Here is an 18,279-nt window from a genome sequence, read left to right as displayed (position 1 = left end):
TGTGTATCTCCTGTATATAATTATATATATATATATATACAGCTGGTATAACTTATACCAGCCATACATATATAATTACAATTCCTTCTCTACACTCACCTCTGCAGCAGTCTCTGGGCAGCCTGTAATGGAAAGTCCCCCGTCCTTTGATCACATGACCAGGCTGGTCACATGACCAGAGCCTGGTCATGTGATCTGCAGCCACAGGTCCTACCTCAGGTCCTGTGCATTCAGCGCTCCGGAGGGCATATTACCACTTTCAGCCGCAGTTCTCCGGCGCGGCCGATTCAGCCAATCAGCTGGCTGGAATCGGCACCACGTGACTTAGCATTGTGCCCGCTCATTGCCGTGCACGATGAGCTGTGCCCGCGCGTCACGTGAGCTGTGACGTCCCCGAGCCTTGCATTTGCCCGCGGATTCTGACCACTATTCATCTACAGAGGAAGCAAGCTGATGGTTAGATGCCTTTTTCCCAATTTACAAGATGGGAGAGTAAGATTTGTGCGCTACGTGTGGTGAGTACCCACCTGAGATTTGCGCGCTGTGCGCTACGTGTGGAGACGCGGTCACCTGAGATTCGTGCGCTATGTGTGGAGACGCGGCCACCTGAGATTTGTGCGCTACGTGTGGAGACGCCGTCACCTGAGATTTGTGCGCTACGTGTGAAGACGCGGTCACCTGAGATTTTACGTGTGGAGACGTGGTCACCTAAGATTTGTGCGCCGTGCGGTACGTGTGAAGACACGGCCACCTGAGATTTGTGCGTCACGTGTGTAGACGCGGTCACCCGAGATTTGTGCGCCTTATTGCAAAATTACGTGTGGAGAGGATCCTGACGTTTGGACGCGTTTCGAGAAGAATTTCGCTTCGCTTGGACACCATCTGACATCACTCAGCGAGGTAAGCTACTGCATCTGCCAAAATTTTCATCGCGTGCATCTGCTGATGTGTGCATATTTGGCGCATATTTGCAGGTTTTCGCTTGCATCTGCTGATATGCGCATATTTGCAGGTTTTCTCCTGCATCACCTGATATGTGCATATTTGCAGGTTTTTGCTTGCATGTGGTGATATGCTCTCCGTTTTCCACAGGACGACTCTTGTGGAGAGGAACCTGACATTTGGCTGCGTTTTGTACAACGTACGGAACCGGAGATTGGCGTTTTAGGTGCTGATCTCACATTTGCCCCCCGCCTTTTGGAGAGGACGACTCTTCTGGAGAGGAATTTCGCTTCGCTAGGACACCACCTGACGTCACTCGGCGAGGTAAGCTGCTGCATCTGCCAAATTTTTCATTGCTTGCATCTGCTCATATGTACATGCATGCATGTATGTGTGCATGCATGTATGTATGCGTGCGTGTATGTATGCGTGCGTGTATGTATGCGTGCGTGCATGTATGCTCACCCACTTACTCAGCCACCCCCTCTCTCTCACACACACACTTGCTGTGTTAAATTCGTCTTATTGGCCGAAAAAGACATTATATTAGATTTGAGTATTTAATTCCTTTTTTTAGCAAACGTACAGGTTCCATCACAATACTGCAGCAAATTTCCACTAACTGAACAAACCTTCGGAGAAACATACCAATTGTCCAAATACGATGTCTTTATCTATTAAAGTAGGAGTGAAGAAAAGCAGGGACAGTGCAATAACTATGAAAACCCACGGAATTAAGCCAATTGCAGGCAGGGTTAATTTTTTTTTTCTTCCTCGTTATAGGTCAGCTGATACGTTTTGGTCAGAATACTGCACTGTGGTAACCGTTTCCGGTGCTCGCGACCACAGAGTTGAATCACCAGAGAGCCAGAAGTTCCCAGATGTTGGCTCCGGGGGACGCTTAAAAGCTGGAAATGGCCCATCAGCTGCTATGGAAATACATGATCAGGATCTGATGGAGCAGTACGATGAAGATTGTCAGGTTGCATGTGATGCTGCTCACTGTCCCTCGTTAGTCGGTTCAAAGTTTATACACTAAGCTATTTATCCCCTTAGAGAACAAGCCTGTTTGCGCCTTAGTGACAGACCGAAAATTTGGAACTTTACATGTGTCACTTGACATATCATAAGTCCATAAAGGTTTTGCATATCCAAGTGACTGTGACATTTTTTTCTTCCCCTTGTTGTACTTCTGTTAGGTAGTAAAAAAGGACTGTTAAAAGTTGTGTATATTTATTAAAATTGCTACTTTGCACAATTTTGAATTTTCATTTTTTCACATTGTCAAATGTCATATATAAAATAAGTGCAAACATACTGTACAAATCTCTGCGAACATATAGATTTCCATCTGTTCACTTTATTCTGGATGCACGGTTTAAAACTTTTGTAAATTTATTTTTTCCATTTAGGAGACGTACAAATTTAACATTACTTTTCTGAATTTTGAGGAACACTTAGTTTTCCTACACCAATCCAAGTTTGCAAAGGCTGCTAGGTGTCATAATTAAGGATGAGCGAGTATACTCGCTAAGGCACTACTCGTTCAAGTAATGTGCCTTAGACGAGTATCTCCCTGCTCGTCCATAAAGATTCGGGGACCGCTGCGGCTGACAGGTGAGTCGCAGGGGAGAGAGAGATCTCCCCTCCGTTCCTCCCCGCTCTCCCCCGTGGCGGCCCCCGAATCTTTAAGGACGAGCAGGGAGATACTCGTCTAAGACACATTACTTGAACGAGTAGTGCCTTAGCGAGTATACTCGCTCATCCTTAGTCATAATGATAGATACCCTTACAAATTACCACATTTTAAAAACTGCACCCCTTAATGTATTCGCTGAGAGGGTCAGGAGTATTTTGACCCCACATTTATTTTTAGGAATTAATGCAATTTAGGGGACCAAATAATATTTAATTTTTAGAAAACATGTCCTTTTCAAGACCTTTTTTTTTTTCTATATTGCGCATCAAAAGGAGGATTGAACCTCTGAAATGGATACCCCTGTTTTGTCTTGTGTTCACAAGTATACACATTGTGGCCCTAATGTTATGTCTGTATGCACCACTGGGCCCTAAAAGAAAGGAGTAGTCAGTGGCTTTCTGAACAGACTGTTACAATCGTGTGAGCAGATAAAGCAGAGGGCCCACACGATCGTGACCAAAGGAGTGGTAGTCTAGTAGTATACACGCACACAGGAGAGTCACACAGAATCCAGGCAACCAAGCCTGTGCTACAGGGAGGATGACAGTGGCCCTACCTAAGCGGGGACATCAGCCCAGTAAGAGGACGGCCCAGCGATCTTAAGAACTGGGCCCTAGTAGATCCGAGGAGCCACACCACAGAACAGGAGTCATACACATGCCACATAACAGACACCGCCAACTGCATCAGGAGCAGGACAGGGCACACCGCCAACTGCATCAGGGGCAGGACAGGGCACACCGCCAACTGCAACATATAGTGAAAACCAGACAGACTCCACCCAATTCAGATTTTATCATTTATTGCTAGTGTGGATGTTACACCAAGGTTCATTCCGTGATATAGACAAAAGGCCGCTGTGTTTGTGGGTCTTTTCTGTTTACTGCATCGCAGTAAAATATTGCGCAGTTTTTCAGGATCCTCCGTCATAATTCTTTTAAAGAAAAAGCGTATCAAAAAAAGGGAGTCACTGGGAAAAAAACAGTTCATAAAACGAAGGGTTTCAAGATTGCTGAACGTCGAGGGTCTCTTCACTGTCTGCCAGCCTTCCCGTTCTCAAGGACGTCAGATCTGCAGGAAATGACGAGAAATCAGCAGGTTAACAGTCACATCCCACCAGTATTACTGATTCCTAGATCCGCTCAACCCACTTACAATGACCACTACTCCCCCAACCAGGTCAGAAGAATTTTACATACATGCACGCATACATGCACGCACGCACGCACGCATGCACGCACGCATGCACGCACGCACGCATGCACGTACGCACGCACGTATGCACGCACGTATGCACGCACACATGCACGCACGTATGCACGCACACATGCACGCACGTATGCACGCACGTATGCACGCACGCACGTATGCACGCATACACGCACGCACGTATGCACGCATACACGCACGCACGCATACATACATACACGCACGCATACACGCACACATACACGCACGCACACATACATGCACGCATACATACATGCACGCACACATACACGCACGCACGCATACATACATGCATACATATATGCACGCATACATACATGCATACATGTAGGCACATATGAGTAGATGCAAGCAATGAAAAATTTGGCAGATGCAGCAGCTTACCTCGCCGAGTGACGTCAGATGGTGTCCTAGCGAAGTAAAATTCCTCTCCAGAACAGTCGTCCTCTCCAAAAGGCGGGGGGCAAATGCGAGATCAGCACCTAAAACGCCAATCTCCGGTTCCGTACGTTGTACAAAACACAGCCAAATGTCAGGTTCCTCTCCACAAGAGTCGTCCTATGGAAAACGGAGAGCACATCACCACATGCAAGCAAAAACCTGCAGATATGCACATATCAGGTGATGCAGGAGAAAACCTGCAAATATGCGCATATCAGCAGATGCAAGCGAAAACCTGCAAATATGCGCCAAATATGCACACATCAGCAGATGCACGCGATGAAAATTTTGGCAGATGCAGCAGCTTACCTCGCTGAGTGATGTCAGATGGTGTCCAAGCGAAGCGAAATTCTTCTCGAAACGCGTCCAAACGTCAGGATCCTCTACACACGTAATTTTGCAATAAGGCGAACAAATCTCGGGTGACCGCGTCTACACACGTAGCGCACGGCGCACAAATCTCAGGTGACCGCGTCTCCACACGTAAAATCTCAGGTGACCGCGTCTCCACACGTAGCGCACAGCGCACAAATCTCAGGTGACAGCGTCTCCACACGTAGCGCACAGCGCACAAATCTCAGGTGACCGCGTCTCCACACGTAGCGCACAGCGCACAAATCTCAGGTGACCGCATCTCCACACGTAGCGCACAAATCTCAGATGACCGCGTCTCCACACGTAGCGCACAGCGCGCAAATCTCAGGTGACCGCGTCTCCACACGTAGCGCACAAATCTCAGGTGAACGAGTCTCCACACGTAGCGCACAAATCTCAGGTGACCGCGTCTCCACACGTAGCGCACAGCGCGCAAATCTCAGGTGACGGCGTCTCTACACGTAGCGCACAAATCTCAGGTGACGGCGTCTCCACACGTAGCGCACAGCGCGCAAATCTCAGGTGACCGCGTCTCCACACGTTGCGCGCAAATCTCAGGTGACCGCGTCTCCACACGTAGCGCACAGCGCGCAAATCTCAGGTGCGTACTCACCACACGTAGCGCACAAATCTTACTCTCCCATCTTGTAAATTGGGAAAAAGGCGTCCAACCATCAGCTTGCTTCCTCTGTAGATGAATAGTGGTCAGAATCCGCGGGCAAATGCAAGGCTCTGTGACGTCACAGCTCACGTGACGCGCGGGCACAGCTCATCGTGCACGGCAATGCGCGGGCACAATGCTAAGTCACGTGGTGCCGATTCCAGCCAGCTGATTGGCTGAATCGGCCGCGCCGGAGAACTGCGGCTGAAAGTGGTAATATGCCTCCGGAGGGCATATTTGGAATTTCAGCGGCACTTAAGCAGCGCTGCTGAATAGAGCCAACTGATTGGCTCTTCGGCACCACGTGACTACACTGCGTGCATGCGGATTGCCTTAAAGGGGTTGTCCCGCGAAACAAAGTTGGGGTATACACTTCTGTATGGCCATATTAATGCACTTTGTAATGTACATTGTGGATTAATTATGAGCCATACAGAAGTTATTCACTTACCTGTTCCGTTGCTGGCGTCCCCGTCTCCATGGTGCCGTCTAATTTTCAGCGTCTAATCGCCCGATTAGACGCGCTTGCGCAGTCCGGTCTTCTTTCTTCTGAATGGGGCCGCTCGTGCCGGAGAGCGGCTCCTCGTAGCTCCGCCCCGTCACGTGTGCCGATTCCAGCCAATCAGGAGGCTGGAATCGGCAATGGACCGCACAGAAGACCTGCGGTCCACCGAGGGTGAAGATCCCGGCGGCCATCTTCACAAGGTAAGTAAGAAGTCACCGGAGCGCGGGGATTCAGGTAAGCACTATCCGTTTTTTTTTTTTAAACCCCTGCATCGGGTTTGTCTCGCGCCGAACGGGGGGGCTATTGAAAAAAAAAAAAAACGTTTCGGCGCGGGACAACCCCTTTAAGCAGCCGTGCACTACACACTACACTTAAGCAGCCGTGCACGATGAGCCATGCCAACCCTAAACCTAACCCCCCGCGGGTCTCGTGAAGTAGCACTCGTGCACATCTGCAAAGGGGGGTCTGTGCACGGCTGCTTAAGTGTAGTGTGTAGTGCACGGCTGCTTAAGGCAATCCGCGTGCACGCAGTGTAGTCACGTGATGCCGAAGAGCCAATCAGGTGGCTCTATTCAGTAGCGCTGCTTAAGTGCTGCTGAAATTCCAAATATGCCTCCGGGGTGAGTAGAGCCGCACTAGCCCCTCCCCCTGGTAATCGCTGGCCGGCAGAGACTGATAGACTGCAGCTGTGACCACTCACAGCTGCAGCCTATTAGTGGGAGGGCCGCGCGCCATGGGAGTCTGCAGCCCGTAATTGGCTGCCGACTCCAGTTGTAACAGCCCTCCCCTCTGCGAGTGCCAACCTGCGGCGCTGCCTCCCGTCTCTCTCCTCTCCCTACTCCCCTCTCCCTTCTCAGCCATCATGCGGCCGATAGTGCCGGTCCCCTGGGCCCCCTCAGCTCAAGGGCCGGGTCGCCATTGCGACCCCTGCTTCCCCTCACCATACGCCAGTGTATGGTATTGCTGATCTTAAAGACTGGGGCTACAAATCTATCTCCCTTTATCGTCGGCTCTTTTTTCTGGATTAAGTGAAAATCTATGGAGTGTTTGAATAAACTCACCTCTCCGGACGCTGCGGTTCTTCCTTCCTTCCCGGACGGATCTTCTTTCTTCTGCCCGGCGGATGTGTTCGGCACGCCGGCAGTGTGCCGCGCGCATGCGTCGGGCACATCCGCCGGGCCGAAGAAAGAAGATCCGGCCGGGAAGGAAGGAAGATCTGCATCGCCCGGAGCAGGTGAGTTTTAATTATAGTACAGGTGTTCCGCGGACCTGGACGGCTTCCATAGGCTTCAATAGAAGCCTGCGGGAGCCGTCCCCGCGGGAAACCCGCACTAAAATGGAGCATGTCCGGATTTTTTCCCGCATGCGGATCCCCGCCTGAAGGGAAGAATGACATCCACAGGTATTTAACTACCTGCGGGTGTCCAATGCATCCCTATGGGCCGCGGATCCGTGTGCGGGGAAAACGCTGTGGATTTTAACCCCGTGGACATGAGGCCTTAGAGTAGTAAATATATGGGTAGTTTTTATTAGCCTGATTGTTAGCTAAAATATCTTATAGTGAAATGTCCCCTTTACGTGTGGGTGAAGTGGAGAATGTACGAGCTTTCAGCTTTACTGGGCTAGTGGAAGGAGATGGTGAGGACTCTCCACTCTGTGAGGATGTTGTGATGGTCGATGCAAGTACCGCTGAACAGTCAGGCTAAGCTCTCTTTTGTTTGTTGCAGGCATAGTGGCTTGTGAGGTGTGCGGGTGTAGCATAAACTCACCATCAGCCGTCTTTTGGAGTTTTCTTCCCCATCAGTAGCAGGTGGATCTGTGCCTGGGATTCCTCCACATCACTTTGGAGTTGGAACAAGTGACTTCGTGGTGGTGGGTGCTGAGATGGGGACAGCAGGGAACTCTTCTCCGGTATTATTGTATCTTGACACCACCGGAAGCTAGGGGTTTGACAGGAGAAACGCCCCTCTCACACCCCTAGCTCCCGATTGGCAGCCAAGTTTAAGGTCCTACAATGCAGTGTATGAGAGGTTGAGGTGCCCTGCCATGTCAGTGACCCACAGTGTGTTAGGCAGCTGCACGCCACTCAATTGGCTCCCTGTCATAGTCCCAGCGGTGTCGGCTTCCTGCTTCAGTGTCCCTGCTCTGCTGCCTGTCAGTGTCTCTCCACCCGGCCCTTTGCAGTCGCCTAAACCAGCGGCGATGGGAGCGGTAAAGCTGCTTGACAGCTGTCTCACTGTGTCTCCCCCTTCCGCTCTGGAGTCCCTGAAGATGGTGCCTATGTGAGCGGTAAAGCCGCTTCACAGCTTGGTCACTGTCTCTCCCCCTGTATTATTGTATCTTGACACCACCAGGAATTCCAAGATTTACAGGGGGGTGACGCCCCCTCTACCTGATTGGCTGCACAGCTTGTTCAGTTGCAGGTCCTGGAATGGGTCAAAAGATTTATAGAAAAGCCATATAGTGGCCACCGCCACTGCAGCCGCGCACCCCCAGCTGCAAGTGCCTTCCCCGGTGGCGCCCAAGAAGGCGGAACCACCCTCACTGTTCAAGTACAGCGCTCCCTCGCGAGCAGTGCGGCCAAAGCAAAGTTACTCTGCTTCCCGGGAGCATCACTGACCACAGATGCAGCCGTCTGGGATGCATGGCTGAAATGGCTGCCGGGACGGAGCACACACGCTGCAGCGTCTGGATTGATTTGTGCCAGCGCTGCAGGGTTAGGCTGAGAGTTAGTATTCTTCATAGGCTTACATTATGACATGTAAATGCTGGCCTGTTACAGCGGTAGCATGGCAGCATTTTTGCAAATATGTCATTATAAAGATAGCGTTTCTTTTCTATAGTGCTCATGAAAATGAGGATTTGCACCCCAAAATTGATGCCCCTGTTTGTCCTGTGTTCAGAAACATACCCATTGCGGCCCTAATTTTATGTTTGTATGCACAGCGGGGTATTTACAGAGGTAATTATGGAGGCTTAGTAGGGATGGGTACATGGGGCAATAAAAACCGGGTATCCCTTCTCCTCCCATGCTTGCTGCAAACCCAGCACTTCTTGGGGGGTATTTCTTGAGCTCAATGGTATTCCATGTAGTCAGAAAACTTCCTGGATCATCAACTCCGCAGTGTGCTTGATGGTGGGAATCTTTTTTATGGGGATGAAGAGATTCTGTAATCCTGCACAACTGTACTTTTCACCATTGCTTCTACCCTACAGCTGGAAAGACGCAGAACAGGTCTATTCCGAATCCAGAAAATCAGCCTATCCTCCTGCTGAGGAAGTACTGGAGTTTCTGCTCGTGTGTCGGGTTAGTACATAGACTGTTAGTTAGGTTAGAGGTATCCAGTCCAGTCAGTCTCTCTCTCTATATAATTCATCAGTATCACAAGTTATCTTTCCAGAGATTACTTTAACAGATGAAATTCATCCATCCTCAGGCACTGGCGTCACAATTTTTTAATTGTATAGCCAAATTCTATTTTCTCTCTCAACTTGCACACAAGAGTTTATAGAGATAGCTATACTCATTGTCACTATGACGCAACTTTTAGGCTGCATCTTAGAAGCCACTCAGAGTGTTCAGTCCACCTTCTGGTTGTTGCACTTCCTTGAGCTGAGATGTGTAGACAATTTTTAATCATGTGCACATCTGTATTTTACTAAGTCTTCAATAAAGTTTTTGTATTTTAAGGAGTCATCAAAGTTCTGCTATGGGGCCCTGGGGTGTGTTGTTCTACATTAACCTGGATGGGGGTAAAAACTGCATTTTCTAGAACCTACTAAAAATCAGTTCTAGTCACAGCCTGAAGTTACTACGCAGTTTTGCAGCTAGTAGATGTGCTGACTGTGGTGCAGCTTCCTGCCTCACTAGAACGCGTAGACCTGAGCCGACAGATAGCGGGCCGTCCCCATTTACAAGAAAGAATACTATATAGATGCCATGAAGTCTTTTTTTTATCATCGGGTTTTATTTCACCAAAATCATACATATTAACAATAAATCCCGACAAAGCATGGATTTCTGCAAGAGTATAAGAACTCAAATGGAAAACAATGGTTTCATGGAGTCTTTAGTGATGAAGCCGTCTTCCACCTTTCAAGCAAAAAAACGTAACGTCAGAATGTTGGGGATGGGAAACCCACCTGCCTACGTGGAGGATATACCCGACTCCCCACGGTGAATGTGTTTTGTGCTACAACCTGCAGGAAAGTGTACGGCGCCTTCTTCTTCCATGAGGAAACAATGCTGGGCATTTTGTACCTGGACACTACAGATATGGCTAATGCTGCAGCTGGAACAGGAAATCCCTCCCTAATGTCACAATGAGGTCAGAAGTGAGCGGCAACGTTCCCTGGACCTTACGCCTTGTGATTAGAGTCTACCACCCACCATGAGCTGTAGCATCCCAGAAGCCATTGTATAATCGGCAACAATGTGTATGGCAGGAACGTGACTACAAGCTTCATGTGTGTCCAGTAACATTGATCACCTCTGAGGAGAAAAACATTTTTGATGTTGCGCAAATTTCTGTATCTGAGTGTCATTAAACAGAGTACTGGGGGTCTCACATAGGAGAGATTATTTGTAATAACCCAGTATTTATAGTACATGGATGGCAGAACCCGCACACTGAGCGGGCGGAGAAGAGATACTGCTGCTGCACGTGGACGTGTGTTTAAAATGGGTCCATTAATATATGTTTTTTCAAGTATGTTTAATGTATATGCTGAACGTACATTAAAGACGTGATGTAAGATGCTGGTCTAAGTAATTTAACACCTTTGTGCTTCAGCTCCTCACAATGTTCAAGATCTTTACTTGTTGCTGACAACAATTTCTGACTTTATTCTAGTCATGGAGTGATTAACCCCATTTGGGTGCACGCCAATGTCACATAAAAATTTGCAACTTTTGTTGGCACTTAAAGAGATACTCCCACCTCGGCTTCTCATAGCTAAGATGAGAAAACTTGTCCCTTTGTTTTCAACCACGTATTGGAAAACGCTGAGCGCTTCAGCCCAGCGCTGCTTCTGTAGCTCTCACTGAAGTGACTCAGAGCTCCGGAAGCTACAATGTAACACGGTTTCCGTAGCTCCTATTCACTTTAAAGGAGATGTCTCATGAAAGCAAGTGGGGTTATATACTTCTGTATGGCCATATTAATGCACTTTGTAATATACATCGTGCATTAAATATGAGCCATACAGAAGTTATTTCACTTACCTGTTCCGTTGCTAGCGTCCTGGTCTCCATGGATCCGTCTAAAATCGCCTCTTCTGGCGATTTTAGACGCGCTTGCGCAGTCCGGTCTTCTTCTTTTCTCAATGGGGCAGCTCGTGCAGGAGAGCGCTTCCGTGTAGCTCCGCCCCGTCACGTGCCGATTCCAGCCAATCAGGAGGCTTGAATCGGCAATGGACCGCACAGAAGCCCTGCGGTCCACCGAGGGTGAAGATCCCGGCGGCCATCTTCAGAAGGTAAGTATGAAGACGCCGGACCGTGGGGATTCGGGTAAGTACTATATGTTTTTTTTTTAAACGTCTGCATCGGGTTTGTCTCGCGCCGAACGGGGGGGGCTATTAAAAAAAAAAAAAACACGTTTCGGCGTGAGACATCTCCTTTAATGGGAGCTGCGGATACAGCGCTGGGCTGCAATGCTCGGCTGTCTCCATAGGCTCCTGTCAGGTGGCCGGTAAGTATAGCAGCAATGTCCTATCTCAGCTTTGAAAAGCCAAAATGGGAATACCCCTTTAACAATATTGAGAACTGGGCGGTGTGGAAGGGGGCATTGCCAACAAATCTCTGACAGGTTTAACATCAGTAAATTCAGAAAATGGTGCAAATTTTAGTAGTAACCTCTACCTAGTCATAGAAGCAGAAATGTAATTTTCAGGTTTTTTTTGCTCGGCTCAGATGTGCCACATTTATTAGGAGTTGCGCGCCTTTTATTACCTGCGGCACATTGCACTCGAATGAAGTGCAGTTCAGGCCTGATGTGGATAACAGTCTTACGGTTTATTTACATGGGCAAGTGCAATATCGATTGAAGAAAATCGGACTAGTGCCGCACTTGTTGCCCTGCGATTATTTTCTGTGATATTGATGCGTTTTGTGGGAAAAATTTACATACAATGTTCTCGCGCATGAATAAAACCGAATGTTGCTCTGGTCATAGACCATCTGTCATGTTCTGCTTGGAGTCACAGACTCACACGATCATGTCTACCTGCGGACCATGCACGTATCTCGCACGTGATCATGCAGCAAGTACACACTGACATACATACTTCCTGCATAACGCCAATCTCCATACATATCTTGGCGTACACATAATATGCACCATGATATGACATGTCACCTTTTTTTTTCCGTGCAAGTAATACATGTGTGGAAAAAACCCACATGATATTGGCATCGCGTGTTGCTCGTGCAACGTACAATGACAATACACCCATGTAAGCTCGGCCTAAGCAGTGAACTTTCCTTCGGAAACACTCTATAGTGTTATCAGTGATGCCATGAACTACAAGTTCCAGCATATTTACACTTTACAGCACAGATGACAAACACAAGGCCTGCGGGCTGAATCTAGCTCGATGGCTTATGTTATTATGTGGCCCGTGCTTAATAAAGAGGTTATCCAGGCAGTTCCAGCCAGGATGCACTGGGATTGGAGTGGGTGCACTTATAATAGCAGGCGCAACTCTTTTAAATCAATGGCAGCTGTGTCTACAATTACAAGCGCAGCTCTCACGGATTTCAATAGGAGCTGTGCTTGCAATTACTAGTGCCGGCCGCTACGCAGAAGTTGGAGTAGTCTTTTTTGCTCTGACCCCAGTGTATCCCGACGGGCATTGGCTCTACTCATCCCGCCTGCAGATCCAGTCTGGCGGAGCAGTGCAAAGTCTCTGACCCTTGACCTCTGAGCCAAGGTGAGATGTCAGTGGTCACAGAGTCTGCACTCCGCTGCCGGACTAGAGCTGCAGGTGGTGTGAGTGTAAAGCTTATAGGGATTCTGCCTGACCAGAGGCCAATACCGGAGTTGCTATTGGCCTCTGGGCGGGAGGCATCTCTGGGGCTACTAAGGGGGGTCACTACCACTGCTGGGACTACTATGGGGGACACTATTACTACTGGGCTCACTATTACTACTGGAATTGCCGATCGGAGCGTGCCAAACTGGGAGAGACCACCGGGATTGCAAGATGGTTGTCACGGGTGGCTCTGCAATCTCTCCTGTCTGTGGCGGCAACAGTGCTCTACCTAGCTGTTGCACAGTGGCACAAAGGACGTATAAAAATGTTTAAACTGAATAGTGGTTTTGTCAAGGGTGACGCCAGTACTCCAATCTGAACTCTGGTAGACGATGGTAAAATAATTTGAGACGAGTCCAGTTAGCTTTTTGTAGTAAATCTGGAGCACGTAGTTTTACTAAAGCTTTCCAAACAACAAAGTTTACATTTCCACAGTACTGCAGCAATATAGAAGATATAGCAGGGTTGACAATGATGCTTTTGATGACCACGATAAACATGAAATAACATACACTTTCTTCAATGTTCTCTCTTTATGTTCCTAGAGGTTACTCAGTAATGATTCCCCACTGTCCTGGTGACCTAATGGGCTTACTGGAAGTGTAGAATGCAGGTGTTGGGTTGTAAATTTAGAAGGCCTCTGAACTACTCCTGGCTTTGAGTTCACCGGGTTAGTTTTAACTTACTGTTTAGTGGACAGATGACCTCCAAAGTCCTTTCTTCTCACTGCTGGTAAAGCTCTGGGTGCGGAAAGGACCTCGCTTCCCTGACGGCTTGATAATCACTGTCCGCTCTGCTGCACTCGACACACAACCTCCGACAGCAACAATTCACTGCAGACTCTCCTCACGATGACTGCTAACTCTTCCTCCACTTCCTCTCTCTTCTTGCACTTTCTGCTCTCCTCACCCTTTACATACTGGCTCCATGGAGTGTTTCCCGCCCTGGGCTCTCCCACCAACCAGTGGAGGCATGACAAATAGCCAATAGGCAACCAGCAACTGCCAGATCTAAGCTTCTAGCTTAGGAAGAAGGGGGAAACTAGGTTTCTCCGACGTACAGCACCTTCTATGCCTCCTGGAAGCACATAGACAGGTGTGACAGAACAAATAAGTGTGACTATTCTCCAGGTCACTACAAAACCAATATAGGAGTCACTATTTTTACTGGGACCACTATAGGGGTCACTATTTCTACAAGTACATTGTGTGGGACACTATCAATACTAGGGCCACTACAACTACTGTGACCATTATGGAGATCATTGCCACTATTGGGGCCACTATGGGAGTCATTATTATAAATTTGGTTAATTGCTACTACTTGGGGCAATATGGGGGTCACTTTTACTACTGGGACCATTATGGGAGTCTTAAAGGGGTTGTCTCGCGGCAAACATCAAAATTTTACATTAGCCCATTCCCCCTGTCACCCCCCTGGCATAAAATAGCAATTTAAAGCGGTTTTTAAACCGCTTGCTACTCACCGATCTGACGAAATATGAAGTTATAAAAATCTTCTCCCTAAGATGGCCACCGGTCCTTTCCCAGGGATGCACTGCGGTTTTCTCCTATGGTGCACCGCGGGTCTTCTCCCATGGTGCACCATGGGCTCTGTGCGGTCCATTGCCGATTCCAGCCTCCTGATTGGCTGGAATCGGCACACGTGGCGGGGCGGAGCTACGATGACGACGCAGTGACCAGCTCTCCAGCACGAGCGGCCCCATTCACCAGGCAGAAGCACGGACTGCGCAAGCACGTCTAAAAACGCCAGAAGACATCAGAATTAGACGGAGCCATGGAGATGGGGACGCCAGCAACGGAGCAGGTAAGTGAATAACTTCTGTATGGCTCATATTTAATGCACGATGTATATTACAAAGTGCATTAATATGGCCATACAGAAGTGTATAACCCCACTTGCTGCCGCGAGACAACCCCTTTAATTACTAATGGGACCATTATGGGGGTTCCCATTCCTAGTGGGACAATAATGGGGGTCACTATTACTACTGCAGCCACTATGTGGGTAATTATTGCTACTTGGACCACTATGGAGGTCAGAATTGGGGCTTGTTCACACGGGCGTAAGTGCATTTAGGTCGTAAAAATATGCTGCGTTTTTGTGCAGCCAAAAATCACACCCACATTTTTGGCAGCTTCAGAATGTTTTTATGTGCACAAATACACGCAAAAAAGCATGCAGACAGGCTCATTGAAAAGGTGCGCAAATATGCAGTGAATGCAGAGGTTTCCTGCATAGTCAATGCGTATTTGTGCCCGCCCATTCACTTCAAGTGGCTGCGGAATAAGTTGGCGCTATACAAATAAAATTTATCATTTTTATTATTATTCAAGGGCATATTGCGATGCGTAATATGAACCAAAATAGGTCATGTCACATATTTTTTCACACGTTTGCACACTGCGTAAAATATACGCTCATGTGAACAAACCCATCAATGGATTCTATTCACTGCGTATTAGGCGCGCAATAATTTCATGCGTAATGTACTGAGCAAATATGCCCATGTAAAAGAGCCCTTATTATACAATTACAATTGACACTTTTAAGGCAGCCATATGGCTGATGTAGCCCTTGGTGAAAATGAGTTTGACACCCCTGCTGTACAGTCGGCATCTTGTCCACCCCAAGTACATCACAGCCAATAGGAACAAGTGTTTTCTGACCTATAGGATAGATAATCAATCACAGCTCTCTACAGGAGGAACACAAATGAAAAGCAAAACAAGGCGCTCCGCTATAGCTCCTTCCACTGCTGCATTCAATTGGCTGAATCCTTCACCAATCAGATTCTGCTCCCTGTGATGTCACTAGTCTCTGGGTAGATTTCTTCTATGATGATGGCTCCTCACAGCTGCTATTCCCTGATATGTTTATGTAACCTCTCCACACTCTTAACACAGCATGAAGGGGCTCGGTGAAGGAGGCCGTGAAGGTGTGTAAGTGTCTGATGGGGACACACAGCTTGTAAAAGGACAGCCGCCCAGCCTCATAATCCAGACAGATCCTCACTCTATCACTGGAGATCTGGTGAGGCAACCGAAGCAATTCATTGTCATGTATCACTGCATACTGATTATCATTATACCCCCGACCTCCACATAAACCCCAGGACTTGTTATTACCACCAATGACTGACTGATGCCCCCTCCTGTCTATACTGGGGTAACACATCCCCACCCTCCACACCCCTGATCTGCCGATCTCCAAATCCCAGGAATGTTTTCCTGAAGTAAATCCCCTCCTGCTCATCACCTGATGATACTGGAATCTCTCTGATGTTTCTAGACGATTTTGTGATATTTCTGTCCAGGTTACAGTTTTTCGATTGTCTGATATAAGAGTCTTATTACCAGCTGTGTTTACATCCAATAATATGTCTGCAGGATCCTTCCCATAGATCCCACCCCATGCTGTAGCCGTTACCTCCCCCCGAACATCCCTATTCCTGACTATTACATCATCACCCCCATATTTTGTACCCGATAGAGGTAAATCCTGTGTATGACTTGGTGGAGATCGGACGCTATGGGGTTGTGGCCACATTGCCTTTGGTTTCACAGATGAGATGGTCTGTAGATATGCCATTAAATCAGAAAAACCTGCATGTAACATCCGTGTAATTACATCTACATCATGTGTCTTATCATGTCCCCCTGTGTCCTCATCACCTCCATCATATCTTCCTGTGTCCTCCTCAGGTCTATAAAGTCCTTCTGTGTCCTCATCACATCCATTATGTCCTCCTGTGTCCTCATCACGTCCATCATGTCCCCTTATGACCTCATCACCTCCATTATGTCCCTCTGTGACATCATCACCTTCATTATGTCCCACTGTGTCCTCGTCACCTCCATCATGTCCCCTCATGTCCTTACTACCTACATCATGTCCTCCTATGTCCTCGTCAGGATCACACAAGTCACCTGTGTCTGGCTCTTGTAAGACAGTCAGTGGATCAGTCATGTTACACAGCTCCTCAATGTGTCTCATCTTCCTGGACAGCTCGTCCTTCTTTACTTCCAGTTTCTGGATCACATCAGTCAGTGACAGTGACACCCGTTCTTCCTGCCTGGATATCTCATTCAGTTCCCTCTTCTCCAGGTCATCCAGCCGTCTCCTGATGTCTATAAAAAGGGCAGTGACTCGCTCTACTTCTACAGATGATTTTTCTTGAGCTTTTGTCCTCCGTTTCTCTAGACTTTGGACTCTTTCCTCAGTTTTCTCTCTCCTTCTGGTCAGTTTCTGCAGAAAATTTCTCAGTTTCTCCTTTTTCTTCTCAGAGGCCTCATCTAGAGACTCCATCTTATGTCCCTGGTGTTGTCCAATCAGACAGCAGGACACACAGATACAAGCAGCGTCCTCAGTGCAGTAATATTCAAGGATCTTCTGATGGACAGAACATTTTCTGCTCTCCACTGAAGTTCTGGGCTCAGTGAGGACGTGTTCTGCTGACTTGCTGTGAACTTTCAGGTGTTTATTACACAGTGAAGCTTCACACAACAGACAGGATTTAACAGCAGGTACAGGAGAGTCCACACAGTAAGTGCAGCGGATCTCGGTGATCTCCTTCTGATGTGGCTGAGTAGATAGGAAGTTCTCTACTACATTACACAGCGTTATGTTTCTCCTTAGCTCAGGCCGCTTCTGGAACTCTTCTCTACATTCAGGACAGGAATAAACTCCAGAGCCGTTCTGTGTATTCAGGAACTGATCAATACAGACCCGGCAGAAGTTGTGTCCACATCTCAGGGTTACAGGATCTGTATAAATGTGCAGACAGATGGAACATTCCAGCTCCGTTCTGAGATTAGCAGACGCCATTGCTGACAGCAGAAGGAAGAAATGAAAGTAAAAGTGTGTAAGGCTCAGAGAGCAGTGGGTGGGATTCATACTTATCAGAAAGGGCGAGGCCGGGCTTGTAACTTGAGATATACCAGCTGTAAGATTTCTTTCACAGATACTGGAACATTTCACTGTCTAACATGCCTAGTAGACTTGTGGAATATTCAGGTATGTGTAAAAGCACACTAAGGCTTCATGTCCACGGGGAAAATAAGAATTAAAATCCGGAGCATTTTTCCTGCACGCGGATCCGTGCCCCATAGGGATGCATTAGATACCCGCAGGTAGTTAAATACCTGCGGGTGTCATTTTTCCCTGCAGGCGCGGGTCCCGCGTGCAGAAAAAAACCGGACATGCTCCATTTTAGTGCGGGTCTCCCGCAGGGACGGCTCCCGCAGACTTCTATTGAAGACTATGGAAGCCGTCCGGATCCGCGGGAGACCCGCAGCTGAATTAAACTCACCTGCTCCGGACGGTACGGGTCTTCCCTTCTTCGCGGCCAGATCTTCTTTCTTCGGCCCAGTG

The 18,279-nt window shown here is 48.1% G+C and overlaps 1 protein-coding gene and 1 long non-coding RNA gene across 2 annotated transcripts; one reads left to right on the top strand and one right to left on the bottom strand.

The window, feature by feature from the left end:
- Window positions 1–463: 463 nt before the first annotated feature.
- On the top strand, window positions 464–2,200 carry LOC136611346 (uncharacterized). Its single transcript, XR_010790253.1, has 4 exons — window positions 464–515; window positions 793–900; window positions 1,093–1,266; window positions 1,726–2,200. It is a non-coding gene; the product is annotated as an uncharacterized lncRNA (long non-coding RNA).
- Window positions 2,201–13,229: 11,029 nt separating this feature from the next.
- On the bottom strand, window positions 13,230–17,757 carry LOC136611345 (E3 ubiquitin/ISG15 ligase TRIM25-like). The gene has a single exon (XM_066590870.1). It carries the CDS (start codon window positions 17,731–17,733, stop codon window positions 15,742–15,744), a length of 1,992 nt encoding a protein of 663 aa, XP_066446967.1. The 5' UTR covers window positions 17,734–17,757; the 3' UTR covers window positions 13,230–15,741.
- Window positions 17,758–18,279: the final 522 nt, after the last annotated feature.

The sequence above is a fragment of the Eleutherodactylus coqui genome, chromosome 2 (genome assembly GCF_035609145.1).
Source record: "Eleutherodactylus coqui strain aEleCoq1 chromosome 2, aEleCoq1.hap1, whole genome shotgun sequence".
Lineage (NCBI taxonomy): Eukaryota > Metazoa > Chordata > Amphibia > Anura > Eleutherodactylidae > Eleutherodactylus > Eleutherodactylus coqui.
This window is presented reverse-complemented; position numbering and strand designations above follow the sequence as displayed.

What these genes read in the sequence shown, in the direction of transcription:
- LOC136611345 (XM_066590870.1), bottom strand. Translation starts at nt 17,733, where the DNA reads ATGGCGTCTGCTAATCTCAGAACGGAGCTGGAATGTTCCATCTGTCTG.